The sequence below is a fragment of the Aotus nancymaae genome, unplaced genomic scaffold (genome assembly GCF_030222135.1).
Source record: "Aotus nancymaae isolate 86718 unplaced genomic scaffold, 86718_ANA_hifiasm-v0.15.2.pri h1tg000003l, whole genome shotgun sequence".
Lineage (NCBI taxonomy): Eukaryota > Metazoa > Chordata > Mammalia > Primates > Aotidae > Aotus > Aotus nancymaae.
Window position 1 is genome coordinate 492,827 of NW_026988414.1, and position 15,412 is coordinate 508,238.

The 15,412-nt window shown below is 46.2% G+C and overlaps 1 protein-coding gene across 17 annotated transcripts in view; it reads left to right on the top strand.

Annotated features, from left to right (window-relative positions):
* Nucleotides 1–15,412, top strand: part of RAPGEF1 (Rap guanine nucleotide exchange factor 1) — a 156,790-nt gene that overhangs the window by 84,489 nt on the left and 56,889 nt on the right. For all 17 annotated transcript variants that reach the window (XM_021674091.2, XM_064376803.1, XM_064376823.1 and 14 more), the window contains 2 exons: nt 5,859–6,037; nt 10,625–10,781. In XM_021674091.2, coding sequence (XP_021529766.2) covers nt 5,859–6,037; nt 10,625–10,781 — 336 coding nt within the window. The remainder of the gene's footprint in view (nt 1–5,858; nt 6,038–10,624; nt 10,782–15,412) is intronic.

Genomic DNA, 15,412 nt, shown 5'->3' on the forward strand with positions numbered 1-15,412 from the left:
ACATGGCGAAACTCCATCTCTACTAAAAATACAAAAAAAAAAAAAAAAAAAATTACCCAGGCATGGCAGCAGGTGCCTGTAGTCCCAGCTACTTGGGAGGCTGAGGCAGGAGAATCACTTAAACCCGGGAGGCGGAGGTTGTAGTGAGCCCAGATCGTGCCACTGCCCTCCAGCCTGGATAACAGAGTGAGACTCCGTCTCCAAAAACTTAATAAATAAAGCAAAAATAAACTTAGCAATGTAATAAAACAAACCTTGTAAACAGATATTCTTAATTCTTTAGTAATTATCTGAAGTATAATTTATATGTAGCAGAACTACCATCACAGCCATCAATTTGATGCAGCCGGTAAACGCTAGCCTGTTATTTAAATACATAATTCTTGAATTTTGCAATTCAACTATTTTTGGTTTTTATGTTGACCAGCATAATATCTTACAATTTTAGTTAAAAGTGGAGGAAAATAAAGGACTTAAATCCAGAAGTCTTTTTTTCAAAAATAGCTTTTCCTGCCCCCTCTTTTAACAAAAGGTGGCTGACAAGCAAGAGGGGAATAGTCAGTGTTTGCCAGATTGATCTAAATTCCAGATTGAAGAAGAGTAATACAGTAGATCTGGTCTGTGTCACAGTTATTTTTTATTACAATATGTTTAGTAACCTCTTCTAGCTGAGTTGAGTATTAACTACAAGGAGAGTGTAATTGTCATCCAACACTAGTCCAGGCAGTTTAGAGTAAAATGATTTACTAACAACTTTGTTCTGCTAGTGAACTCTGATATGAAACTGTTCAGCCACTCAATTCTTGGGATTTGCCCCCCTCTTTTGTTGTTGATGTTGTTATCATTGGTTTTTTGTTTTTTTTTTTGTTTATTTTGAGACAGAGTCTCACTCTGTCGCCCAGGCTAGAGTGCAGTGGTGCAATCTCAGCTCACTGCAACCTCCGCCTCCCAGGCTCAAGCAATTCTCCCGCCTCAGCCTCCCGAGTAGCTGGGATTACAGGCACCCACCACCATGCCCAGCTAATTTTTGCATTTTTAGTAGAGACGGGGTTTTGCCATGTTGGACAGGCTGGTCTTGACTCCTGACCTCAAGTGATCTGCCCATCTCATCCTCTCAAAGTGCTGGGGTTACAGGCATGAGCCACCACACCCAGCCGGGATTTTCTCTTTATTTGTTTTTCGAACAGATGTCATGGAGAAAAATTCAGTGCTAAAGTACCCCGTATTTAGTGGGGTGCCTGTAAACCCCAGGGACCATTTGGCAATGTTTGGAGACATTTTTGACTGTTGACATAGGAAGGCAAAGCAAATGTCATTGGCTTCTAGTGGGTAGGGGTTGGGAGGCTGCTAAACATCCTACAATACACAGGACAGCTCCCCCACAACAAAGAATTCTCTGCCCCAAAATGTCAGTAGTGCCAAGACTGAGAAACCTATTCTGTAGCAAGGAGCTGTAGGTGTGATCTTCCCCCAAGGAGGAATGCTATCCCCTTTTTGGTCATTGCCCATTAGGAAGGGTTGGATGATTCTGCTCTGTCCCAAGCCACCTGCATGGGACAAGTAAATGCAAACCTGTTGCTTCATGGAGGCCCATGGACAGAACCAGAAGCATTGAGAAACCTGCCAGAGCATGTGGACTTAGAGGATTATGTCCAAGAAACCTTGCAGTGGGTCTGTCATCTGCTGCCCTCACTTATTATTCATTAGCTCACTTACCACTTAGGAAGTGACCACATCCATTCTTACTTCACTTCAGGTCATATGCCTGGCTTTCCCTGCTCAAATATGAGGGAAATGGAAGTGCCGGGAGATGAAAGTACAGATTCAGATACGCTACCACTTCCCGAGGGGTCCTCCTGGCCCCAGCCCTGTCCTGGGTGGTTTCACACATGCTGTCTTACTTACTCCTCACCATAACTGCATGGGGAAGCTTTTATTATTCCCATTGTGCAGACAGTGTTGGCCCTGGTGCACATTTTCTTAATCAAAATCGATTTTTCTCACTATATTCTGTTGTCTTCACAGACTGATTCCATATTAGCAGTCTCTTGCATCTTCTTAGTGAATTTAAAAATTCAAAGTACATTGCAATGAACTTCTAAACTCTTTTGCAACATTTTAACAAATCTAGCAGTGAGCTGCAGTGTTAAAGTGGTAGAGAAAATTTAGCCACATACTGGGAGTCCAAAGGTAATTACAATCAGCAGCGAGCAGGGGGTCCTGGGACGTGTCAGTGCCCCACCTCTGAGGGCATTTGAACAGAGGTTGGGTCCAAGGGCTCTTGAGTGGATTCCTGAAAGCCTTTCCCTTTCAGCTCTTCAGATCTTAGGATGAAATAGAAGCGGGGAGATGCTGCCGGACAGCCTGGTGGCAGCTAGTGATTTGGAGTTCTCTTTTTACTAGGCCTCACTGTTCTGGTCTAATGGAGAGGAATAATGTTGCATTGCCATTTTTTTTAAATACTGCAATTATAGTTTTTTATCATACTGATTGTGGCATGTCCTCCCGCTCACTCCCTGGCTTAACCCAAATTTTCATGGTACACCGTCCTATAGTGTGGAAATGAGGCTTGCATTACTGTGGAGGAGGGTGGCACCAGGGCTGCAGGTGGGACAAGGAGTAACAGGGCAAGTTGGGGTGTCCCAGATGCTGCTCAGCTGTGGGGAGAGAAGTATCTGGAGAGGAGGGCCAGTTTTCCTCACCCTCTTCCCCGTCTTCTGTGGCAGCACGTGACTGTGGAGCCACAGCCTGGGCATCAGAATGAGCATGGCCCACGAGGCGGAAAAGGCAATGGGGGTTTTCTGTCCACCTCTGCCATCTGGGTCTTATTTTACTCGTATGTAAAATGAGGTCTTTAGACCAGGGGATCTCAAGTAAACTTTTTTATTTCAGCACATTTCTGATCTGGTCTTTCTTTCTTCTCCTCTCCGTCTCTCCAGGCTCTGGACTCAGATAAACCAAGTTCAAATTCCATTTCTGTCCCTACCGCTGTGTGGCCTTGGGCAAGTTGCTTAACCTCCCCCGCATCCTGCCAAGCCTCAGTTTTCCCACCTGCGAAATAATAGTATCCACTTAACAGGATGGTTGTAACCTTTAAACAAAACAGCCTACATAAAATACCTAGCACAGTGGGTGCCTCGATGTCCCCAGTGAGTGACAGCTGTGATCTGGCTTTTCTCCCCTTTCAGATGTTTCCATCGTAGGTCCTCTTTCTTTGTTTTGTTATTGGTAGGTATATGGTCTCTGGTGTTGCACTAGTGCCTGTTAAATGTTGTGAACTACTCCCATATGCATTCTCCTTCAGTCCCCCCAGTTACCTCTTTAGTTACACAGGGAAGATGTTATTCTCCCCTTTTTGTGGGTGACAAGCCCAAAGCCCAGCAGTTGGCCTTGTATCTAAGCCATCCCCAGACACAGACAGCCTCATTTAGTTTCCAGGCTTATGTGGACCAATGAGGCAAACCCATTCCCCACAGCAGGATGGGTGCACAGGTGATGAACACACCTACCCTCAGGTTATGCAACGAGACAGTTGGTCAGCAAAGCCAAATATGGAGTCCCCACTCTGAACCAGTGCTGGGTGTGGGTGTGTGGTTGTGAACTCTGACTGCTTGCTGCATTCACAAGGAGCCTGGTTTGACAGCTGAAGGGCTGGAGAATGCACAACACCCAGAGGCCATTAATTCTGGGAGTGGAATCTCAGTTAATGAAGGCAGCCTGGCTGTGCTACATTGTTGGCTCCTTTAGGAGGAACCCAGGGCAGCCTGACTCTTAAACGGCTGATGTGATCTCTCTGCAATGACAGAAAAACTCTCTTCTCTAAAGTGCCTTGCTGCTTTCGAGTGCCTCCCATCTTCAGATTAGCCACTTTCTCCCCAGCAAACCTGATGACACATTTTCTTCAAATGTTTCCTGTTCCTTACCAAATTTCATCGTTGCTGGTCCAACACTTTCTGATGTGCTAAGGTGGCAGTGTTACTGCCATAGCCTCTTCTTGCCTGGCTAATCGTGGCTTTAGGCACATCTGATCTACATCTGATCTGTTGGCACCACGAACTCCTTCATACTCGGGTTCCTCCCTGCCCCAGGCAGGGGACATGAAGCAGAGAGCTCTTGTCCATGAGGTGGAGAAGCAAACACCCAGCCTCTTGGAAACAGACGTAAACAAATCTGTCAGGTAGTGAAAAGAGAAATAAAGCCAGGGTGCAGGACCCAGGAATAGGGGTGAGGAAGGGACACTTCCCCCACCACTGGAGAATTGTATCTTACGGTGTGTAGGACACCTTCTGGGAAAGACCCGATGAAAGAAATGACTGGGTCTTTTGCACATTGTCTGATTAAAGTAGCTACTTACTTGGTGATACCATCCATTTATATATTTTTCTTTTGATACTCGCATGAAATAAAAGCCTCCACTGTTGAACTTTTTTATATTTAAAATGATATTCTGTACTTTTAAAACTTTATTTTATTTATTTAAATTGAGACGGGGTCTCAGTATCTTGCCCAGGCTGGTCTTGACTCTTGGGCTCAAGTGATCCACCCACCTTGGCCTCCCAAAGTGCTGGAATTACAAGTGTGAGCCACCGCACCTGGCCAACCTGCACTATTTTGGAAGAAAAGAGCTAGTGTTCAGAACCACAAGCACTTTTTATTAATTTCTACCATTTGTTTGTATATGCATATTGTTTAAATTACCTTTTTCTAGAAATGATCTTCCTGCCCTCAGTTGTTTCTGTTTACATCCTCTGGACCTCTGAGAGCTTGCAGGTGGCTATTTGCCTCATACACACCCCTCCTAATTTGTCCTAGACATGTAATCGACTGCTTGAGTACATTGTCCATTTGGGGATTTATCCATTCCGTACACTACTCTTTTTTTTTTTTAAAGGACAGCCTCCCAAACCAGAACAGTTCAGAGACTCCATTTCTGTAGATTACTCTGAGCCTCCTTCTCCTGCCAGCCAGCTGAGACCAGGACCACTGACGTCAGGGCAAGTCAAGGGGAAATTGGAGAGAACGAAAGGGGTGTATAGACCCACCAACTGGATCCAGCGCCTCCCGTAGTCAGGGAGAAAAGCCTGGGGCTGTGGCTTCAACACTGGAAAGTGCAGGGCTCTGTATTTTATTTCTGTCATGTGGGCTTCTCTCAGAAGCAGAGGGCCCATGAGTGCTGTTAGCACCCACTGCATGAGCAGTGATTGACTCTTGAGAATCACTGTCATCTGCTCTGGCTTTTCCCCCTTTTCTCCCCAAATTTCCTGCCCCTTCTAGCCCTGGGAGCTTCCAGGCCCTTTATGAGTAGCGTATCATTTCCTTGAGTGGGGGCTTCACGGGGCTAAACAATCTGGGAACCTAGTGAGGAGTCCTGAGGGAATGGGTTTCGGCCCCTCATGCCCCGCACCGGTCTTACACAGTCCCTCAGATCTTCAAAACAAAAGCCTGGAGTTTCTGGATGTGATTTACAGGATCCAGATGGACCATGGGCCTTGACTGCTGCTTCTCCAAGTCATCAGCAAATTAGTCTTCATTCTACTTAACGGGGTTAGTGGTGGTACATCAGTGTGACTGATGAGGACAGACAGGAGAAGTGGTTTCTAAGACCTCAAGGTCCGGGAAGGGAATTGAGAAATTTCTGAATGACCTTTCTTGGTCCAAGCCCCCTTCTTCTTCCTTTAGCTCTGGCCTCTGTCTCCTGATTGCAGTCCTTAGAAAAATGATCTGGCTTGGTTTCTATAGCAAGAGCCTTTCTATTCCCCTCTAGCTCAGGCTGGTTTAAAGAAAATGTTCCTTTATTTTTTTCAAAATGGCTCCCTTTCATCTCTCTCCTCCTCCTTATGCTTGACATCTCCTTTCAGAACCTGAGCTGGCTGGAGGAGAAAGAGAAGGAAGTTGTCAGTGCCCTGCGCTACTTTAAGACCATTGTGGACAAAATGGCAATTGATAAGAAGGTACTGGAAATGCTTCCAGGGTCAGCCAGCAAGGTGCTGGAGGCCATCTTACCCCTGGTGCAGAGCGACCCTCGAATTCAGCACAGGTGAGTGGCTCTGAAGTCCTTGGCTGTGTCAGAGCAATGGAAGCCTTAGAGGCATCTTGGTTCGGGGGCACTGAAAACTCAAGGTTTCTAGGAACAGTCAGGAAAAGGACTCCATTACCCCTCCTCCTTCCCCCAACCAACCCCCTCACAGCTCTCCCTTGATGCCATCCCAAAATTGAGGTCACTGTTACTCCTGAAGCCCAGGACACACCTCTGCCATCCCTACGGATGTGGCCAGAGTCTAAGTTTGTGGTCATTTCTTTGCTTTAGCTCATTGGCAGTAATCACATTGGTTTGGATACATTTCTCCTGATGCCCCTGAGTCACCTAACATGTCCACTGGATCCTATCAGTGTCCAGCTGCTTAGATGATTAGGTCAAGAGAGGTAGGTAGGGAAGTCTCTGTTAGAGCTCGGGCAGCACAGCACTTAACTGTGTCAAGCCAGGACACCTCCCAAACACGGAGCCTGCATTCAGTGGGTGTGGCAGGAGCTTGTTTGGAATGAAACTCTTTGAGTTTTTGTTTGGAATGAAACTCTTTGAGTTTCGTTATCTATCAGCTGGAAGCTACTGTTTCCAGTCATCGCCAGAGGCCCAGAGTAAGGAGCACCAGCAGGGCCTCCACCTGTATGAGCCTCTTCGCAGGCTTCACTGTCAGGGGCCGGATTACAGGCTGAAAAGTTAAGAGTTTTTTTAGTACCTTAGACCTCGGGGATTACACAGCAGCCTGGAGGCCACACACAGAGGTGAGGAAGCACAAGCTGGGAGAGAGAGAAGGGACCCTATGGACCATGCCATTTTTAGTGTTATTGGGTCCAAGCTGGCCTTATCCAAACAAGCCTCCTGCAGGGAGCTTTAATTGGTAGGTTTAAAGCAGTTAGGCATGAGTTCAAGAGGCGAGGCCTGTGACTAAGAGGCGGTTACTTGAAGTTCTCAGGCAATTGGTCTGTTTAAAGGAGCAGTAGGTAAGCCAGGAGCCAGCCTACTGGCAGGGAGAAAGGCCTGTACGTTTCTCTCTGGCCACCAGCTAGAGCTAGTCGGGTGGGATGTAGTATTAGAAACCTTGTTGAGGGTTCGTGAGCCCTACTTCTGGTATGAGAAAGCTAAACATATTTTAAAACCGATGCTGAGGCAACATAAAATTACAAGCACTCCCTGCAGGGGACATGGAGCCAGCCTTTGCCCCAAGAAGCTTTTGTTGGGTAACGCTTTTATTGCTGGAGTGCACTTTCCTCTTAAAGGTTAGCTAGCAGCTTGTCCTGTGTTTATTGTTCAGTACAAAAAGAAAAGCAGTACCAAATGTAATCTTAAATGAAAGCCTAGCAGGAGCTTTTTCTGAAGAGGCTGGCGCATTTTTTGTTTTTCTTCCATGGTACCTGTTCAGGATAAATGCTTCTCTGTCGCAATTCCCCAAGATGACTTAGTGTTCATTTAGCCCCATGAGGCTAAGCTTTTATGAACTGCTTTCAGACTTGGCAATGAAGTTCATAGTTTTCTTCTTCTGGGGGATAAAGCAAATAGTGTCTTTATTTACAAGAAACTCTCTGCCCTGGGGCTTCCACCCTGGAGTTTCAGCTGACCCGTGGAGATTCTGGCCTTCTGGCCAGAAGCTCGCTGGTGCTGGTTGGTGAGGGGGATGGAGCAGGGCGTGCCTGTCTTCACTCTGTCTTTCCCAGTCAGTCCAGCGCCAGCTTGTAGAAGGGTTCAGTGCTGGGCTCCTGGGAGCGAATGTGCCTGACATCCTGCCGCGGTCAGATGTGTAGGTGGCCTTGTAGAAAATGTTCTTTTGGACCTAGTTTCAGGTGATGGTCTCTACCTTGGAAGAGTTAAAGCCTAGTTGAAACAAATCAGCTCCCTCTGTTCTATGATAAAGCACGTATTTTATGGTACATAGAGGAAGCTCTGTTGGAATTTGAAGAAGGGAGAGTTAACGGGTGTTGGAGTTGGTCTGATGGGAAACCTCCTGGATGAGTAGTTACTGGAGCCCGACCTGAGGGAAAGGCAGTAATTGGATTGGCAGTGGAGGCAGGAGAACAAGAGCAAAGGAACTGAGGCCATTAGGCCTGGTGTGTCCCAGGGAGGGGAGGGCGGCCCTCGGGCAGTCATGGGCAGAAGGTATACGTCCTAGAGCGTGGACGAGACAGGGAACAGTGGGAAGAGGGGACTGATCGCTTCACCCTGCACCCTCAGGCACTGAGCCTCTTTGGGAGAGTCCGGGATAGTGTCCCCTGGACCCTCACACCCAGAGTATGTTGCTGCTAGGAGTGTTGCTTCCCGGAGCCAGGGCTCTGCTTGCGGGTCACCTGCAAACCCTGGGTGAGAATTGGTCAAGTCACATGATAATGGCAGGGTTTTTTTTATCTGTTGAGGGGGTGGCTCTTAATTGACATTGAATGTTTATAACTATTTCCTAGAGGAGAAAATGGGAAGTGCCTGGGTGTGGCTGTAAGGACTTGTGAAATATGGTTTGTTTTCTGGTAGTCCTTTAATCCCATTGAAGGGGTTTTCCTTCTGAAGTTCTTCCGGGCTAGCAGTGGTAGTTTTTTGATCTCCTGCAGTGATTGGAAAGACTTCCTCAGATGCTCCTTTTAAATGCTTTGCATTCTCTCTTTCCTCCTTAAGTGCAGTTTGTGAGCTGAAGGTCCTTTCCTGTTTCTTAGGCGGGGCCGGTCCTTGCAAGCAGGCCCTTTGCTGCGGTAATCTGGGTTCCTGGGACAGTGATAAGCTGACCTCAAACAAGCAGCTGGCTCTTAGCTTGAGCTGTGAATGGAGGATTCTCCTGGGTGAGGCACCACCCACAGGCCCATGTGAGAGCAAGAGTGACAGTCTTCACACACGGAGGGCTTTGCTCCATTGTGGAAACGAGCCAGCAGCTGCGCCTCAGGTGGCATTTTTATAGTCCTCAACCCTCCTTCTTTCTTACATCTTAGCCCCTTGACACAGAAATATTCTGCTTCTAAGCTAATGACGGGAAGGCTGAACATAATTCCAGCACCTCCAGGGAAACATTAGCATCCAGTGCGGATAGAAAGGAAGTAGTGAATGAAAGTGTTTCCCTGCTTTCACCCCACTGTTGCCAGCCCTGTAACAGTGAGATGCTTTCTTCAGTGGAATCTTCCAACAGCACATCAGGGGAAGGCAGCAGGCTTCTTTCAAGAGGCCTCACCTGGCCTTGCGGGAAGCAGAGCGAGGTCCAGCTGTAGAAGCACATTCCCCTGCAGGATGCGGTCAGCCCTGGTCCAACCCCAGGAGAGACTGCAGGCTTTGTTTTCCCCCTCCATCCTCTTTCCTAAGAGAAAAGTTCCAACAACAAATGCTTTTCACCCTTATCGTCTCCTGAAACAGCCCAATCCTGCTTTCTCAGGGCTCCTTTGGGAATGTTGTTTGTTTGTTTCTGATGGGACTTGAGAAGTTTGCTTTCATTCCTGCCGACCCTTTTCTCCTGTTGGAACATGCAGAGTGGAACACCTGGCTAAATGGAAACTTTAGATCCCTTGCAAAAATTGTTTCCTCCTTGCCTGATTCTGAAGAGCTTCTCATTAAAGCACTGTTTGGTTCACGTTTTTGTTTTCAATGGCTTTGTTTTTAGAACCTGTTTTAATCATACTGTACAATAATATATATTTTCCTCAAAGTTATATCTTTGGCTCCTAAATGTCTGCATCATTTTGGGGTTTTGGGGTTTTTTTTGGAGTAGAGGAGAGTGCAGCACATACATTTTCTGTATTTTTGTTCTTCACCTGTTACATGCATAATGTTTGAAATGGAAAAATAATCTTTTCCATAATTCCTAGGGAAAATTATCTTTAGTTATTTAAAAATATGTGGAAGATGTAGAAATTCTCCATTTAGCTGCTACTGTGCAATCATTGAGGCACTCGGGGTTTCTGTTTGTGGGTGCTGGCATCACAGTGTAGCTGGTAGTGTGGTGCCACATACACACACACACACTCACCTGCATTCCCACCCTCATGTCCCCACCTCTATTACAGGCCCCTTGCCCCTGATTTGCTATTCTCAAAGTAGTCTTTATTCATGCGCTCCTGATGTTTCATGGTTATAGTGCAGAGGATGACGAAGCTGGGCTTGTGACGGAAGAATTCTAATAAACTACAGACCTGTTTGAGCTCATGACTGTTAAAATTCCACAAACCTGTTGGCTCCTTGTGGCACATCTGAAATAGATTTTATTCTGATTCTTAACAATAAGTATGCACTGCTTGGACCTAGTCTAGTGATTAGCAGCTAGAAGGAGGGGAAGATGGGGCACTCCTTGAGAGATGTGAACAGAATCCTGTAGTAGGATTTGAAGTTTGAAAAAGCATCTTAACTATCGTGGTAGAATTTTTGTAATGTTATATTTGGGAAATGAAACAAATTTTGTAATGCAGATTAGAATATAAAGCTCCACAAAATCTTTGTTGGATGTAAGGAAAAAGGCTCATGGGAGAAGTTTGCTTATTAAAAGGCAGTATGGATTTTGCAAAAAGAAAGACGGAGAAACACAGCCTGGTCACTGAGAAGCTGGTTCTGTGCTAAGCAATGGTCATGCTTCAGGTTTGTTTTCCATTCTTCTCTTCCCTGTAGCTCAGCCCTCTCTTCCTGCTATAGTCGAGTGTACCAAAGTCTCGCCAACCTCATTCGCTGGTCTGACCAAGTGATGCTGGAAGGTGTGAACTCAGAAGACAAGGAGATGGTGACAACTGTGAAGGGGGTCATCAAGGCTGTCCTGGACGGAGTGAAGGTACCGCTGCAGGTTCCAGACAGTCCCAGTCAGGAACTCAGAGCAGCCTGCCTCATGGTGCTTGTCACATTAGAGCTTGCTCCTAACCTTAAAACGTTAGAATGTCTTTCGATGTCTCTGGTGTTGGTGTGCTTTATCCCATGACTACTTACTTCTCTCGGGACTGGTGCAAATGGCTTTTATAGAAAAGCTGCCCAGAGCAGTCAGCCCTTACTGAGCATTGTATTAAATCTTCAGTGAGTCTTCGTAGCATTGCGCTGGTGGGCATGCTTGCCAACTAGACAAAATGCAATGGAGATCATTTTCACAATGACTTTAAGCAAAGCTTCCAGTATGTCAGCACTACCTTTTCATGTTCTGGAAACTTCTAGGATTCTTGGTAGAAAAGCAGGAGTGAGATGAGTAAGAAATAGAACTTTCTGTATTTACTTGATATCCATGATGTGATCTGTGTATTTGCTATCCAAAGAAGTCAGAAACAGCATAAGAAATTATGAATCACAGTTAAGATGGGAAGCAAAGGCCATAGAGGGTCTGGAATTGGGGTCGGGGGACAAATCCTAATAGAGAAAATAAGTCCTGGTGGATGAGGAGCAAGACAGAATGTTGGACATGAAACAGGTCAGGGCCTTTGGGTCAGGACCAGGGCTGTGGGCAGAAGGACAGTGGGCACCAGGACCCTGCTGTTGCGTGTGGCCATATAATATAGTAGAAAGGGGGCTGACCTCAGCCCCTGGCTAGATTTGAATCCCAGGTTCACCACTTGCTAGTCTATGAACTTGAACAATTTGCTCAACTGCTCTACTCCTTAAGTAACTCATTCATAAAATAGGTATAATACTAGCATCATACATCACAGGGTTATAGGAAGGATTGAACTAGTCATTACACATAATGCTTCTAGAACAGCACCTGGCACATACGGAGCAGTCAGGCCTTAGCTGCTACTTATTATTAATTATGTGGTGCTAGATGCATCTTTGTAAACACATCTCTTGGCTTGAAAAACCTGTGTCTCCCTCCTTTCTAGACTCCTCAGTCCAAAATCATAGCGGAGGTATTTACCCCAGGTCAAAAAAAAGTTCCTTCCCTACTCAACCAGGCTAACAAATTCCTGAAAGCTGCCTCCTTGGCCAAACATTCCCCAGCCACTCTGGAGAGTAGAATAAGGACCCTCAAAGGGCTTAAATTACAGGGAGAAGCTTAGAAAGCATTGCTCAGCATTGCAAATTGCTCCAGAATTAAATATGTGTTTGCTAGGACGTCTGGGTGGCCCTCCACCCCCAGCAGCATTTAAGGGGAGGCTGACGTGCCTGCTGGAGCCATGGAACTCATGTAAAGGGGACTTGCCTAGATGACATCAGTATTTTCCTCTCAATGCCACCATATTCTCTTTTTTTTCTTTGAGACAGAGTCTAGCTCTGTCACCCAAGGCTGGAGTGCAGTGGCGCAATCTCAGCTCACTGCAACCTCTGCCTCCCGGGTTCAAGTGATTCTCCTGTTTCAGCCTCCCAAGATGCTGGGATTACAGGCACATACCACCACACCTGGCTAATTTTATATTTTTAATAGAGATTAGGTTTCACCATGTTGACCAGGCTAGTCTCAAACTCCTGACCTCGGATGATCTGCCTGCCTCCGCCTCTCAAAGTGTTGGGATTACAGGTGTAAGCCACCTCGCCCAGCCTCTCCATGTTCCCTGCATTCCAGAAAGTTACTAGTATCTCTTTAGGGCAGTGAGACTCAAGGGTGTAGCCCAGGGTGGCTGTGGTGATCAGATCTGATGGCTCTTTCCAGAATTTGGAGGACAGGCACATGTCATCCTGTCTGGTCCTCAGTAGCACGTTGGCATCAGCAGGGCCGAGTGGGATGTGGCCTGGGGCTTTATCAGCAGCCCTGAGTCACTCTGGCTCACCCACTGCTATTCCTGTCGAGGCTTCTGAAAATGCCATTATTGAGAATTGTTATTTTTCAGGTAACATTGTTAAGGTTTCCTTATATCAAATTGATTCTGATGAGATGTTCACAGCAAGTTAGAGCAGCCAAAAAAGAGGAGAGTGAGTTTCCACTCATAAAGCTTTGTGACAGTCTCAAGTACGTTTCCTCTATGGAGTCACTACAGCACCACTTTGTTAGTTGAAAGGCATGTATGAAAGAAAAATTTCCTTGATTTTTCAAAGTGACTGGGACAAAAAAAAGAGAGAGAAACCTTTAGATTATGAACCTGTCAATGTCAGAGGGAATAACTTTTCCACAATTGCTTTAAAAGTATTTTAGCTAGAACAGAGATTCTCTAGGTGAGAAGCTTTACAAATTCCGTTTTGCTTCATTTATTCAAGAAGCATTTAGTGAGAACCTTCTATGTGCCAGGCAGTGAGAGATAATCGGGAATATGAGCAAAGCTGTCACAGACCCTGCCCTATGGAGCTTACAGTCTAAGTGGGGAAGGACCCTAAACACAGGCACACCATGTGGTACAGCACTACCAAGGGAGCTGGCACATGGTGAGATGAGAGTGTGCGATGACCTTCCTTTTTCGGGGTGGTCAGAAACGTTTCCCCAAGGAAGAGACAGGCCAGTGTCTGGAGGATGGTTAGGAGCTGCCTGTGGCTGGAAGCTTTTCAGGCTGGAGTCATTACAGGCAGCGAGAATGATTGAGACACTGTGATGTTGGTGTTTGTTGTTATTATCTGATAGTAATAACAGCTAACATTTATTGGGTGCTTTTTGTATGTTATCCGAACTTAATACTCATGACAACCCTCCATAGTAGGCATGAATGGCTGCCCCTTACCCCTTTCATAGGTGTGAAGACTCAGAGACGCAGGCTCAGGTAGACCAGTAGTCAGTGCCAAGGGTGTGTGATTCCCACCCTGCCTGCTGCCCCACTCCCAGCTCCTCCCTGAGCTGCCTTCCACGGGAGGACAGGATTCTCTGTGCCCCCACCTCCAAGCCAACTGGCTTCCAGCCTTTCTCGCCATCTCCATCAGGCCTGAGACACCTTATAAGCCCATGCCCTGGTGGCATGAGAGAGCCTCCTTCAGCTGGAAGGGACTGGAACTGTGCAGAAGGGAATGTACTCATGAAGATGTCGTCACCCCACTTGGAGGAGGGACGTTGGACGTTCCTTTACACTGACTCACCATTGTTTAAGTAACTCATTCAGTTGTTCAAGGGAGTCTTTTCTTTTCCTTTTTTTTTTTTTTGGCCAAATGATTGAAAACGTGTTATAAAACAGGATGGCTTTGGTTTTGTCCCTGAATGAGTAGTAGCATTTATCATTTAAAGCCCCACATAAATGCCACTTGTTCAAGCTGTATAACCTTGGACACGTTCCTTCCCTGAGTTTCAAGTAGGTTTTATAATATTTACCCTGATGATCTGAAGAAAGATTCTGTAAGATAAAGTATGTAAAGTACCTGGTAAGAACTAGGTGACCAGGAGGCCGTGGGGAAACAGTGTTACCTAGAGAAGTGTTCATTGCTAACGGCTCACAGTAACCAGTTTTTGACAGTGATTATGGCTCTTTTCCAGGTAGTCTTATAATCTCAGGTAAAAGATAGACCCCTGTCACCTGGCTCTGGGGCCACTTTTCCACCAGGAACCCGTAGTTCAGAGCTGATTGTAACTCTTGGAGGAAGGATGTCTGAGGAGTTTGAAGACTCTCACTTTTTTCTCTGAGAACCACACCCAGCCTAGCACCCATGCTGGGAGGCTGAGCCACTCAAGGTCAAAGAGATATCCCAGTATGACCTTTTGAAATCAGTTCCCCGCCTCTTCCCAACTTCACCAGTTAATTTCCTCTCTTAAGTGAGCACCAGAGCTGTATTTTAACTTGTCGATGGTCATTTAAGCCTTTCCTTCTCTATGTTTATTTTCCTTTTTTTTTTTTTTTTTTTTTTGAGACAGAGTCTTGTTCTTGTTGCCCAGGCTGGAGTGCAATGGCTGATCTTGGCTCACCGCAACCTCCACCTCCCAGGTTCAAGCGATTCTCCTGCCTCAGCCTCCTAAGTAGCTGGGATTACAGGCACATACCACCACACCTGGCTAATTTTTATATTTTTAGTGGAGACAAGGTTTCACCATGTTGGCCAGGCTGGTCTCAAACTCCTGACCTCAAGTGATCCACCCTCCTAGGCCTCCCAAAGTGCTGGGATTACAGGTGTGAACCACGGCGCCTGGCCTGTGATCATTTTCAATATGAATAAAATGAACATGGAAATAAAGTATTACATATTTGGAGAGATACTTTTCTAAATACCATTTTTGACTTTTGAAGACTGATTTTCAGTGAACCTGTCAGCAGTTTACAGTCACTGCTATAGACATATAGTCTAGAGTAGTCTCTTCCAGTTGTTTTTTTTTTTTCTTTTCTGAGACAGAGTCTCACTCTATCACCCAGGCTAGACTGCAGCAATGGCACAACCTCTGCTCACTGCAGCCTCCACCTCCTGGATTCAAGTGATCCTCTCACCTCAGCCTCCTGAGTAGCTGGGACCACAGGTGCATGCCACCACATCCCACTATTTTTTTGTATTTTTTGTAGAGACAGGGTTTTGCCACGTTGCCCAGGCTGGTCTCAAATTCCTGGGCTCAAGTGATTCATTCACCTCAGCCTCCCAAAGTGCTAG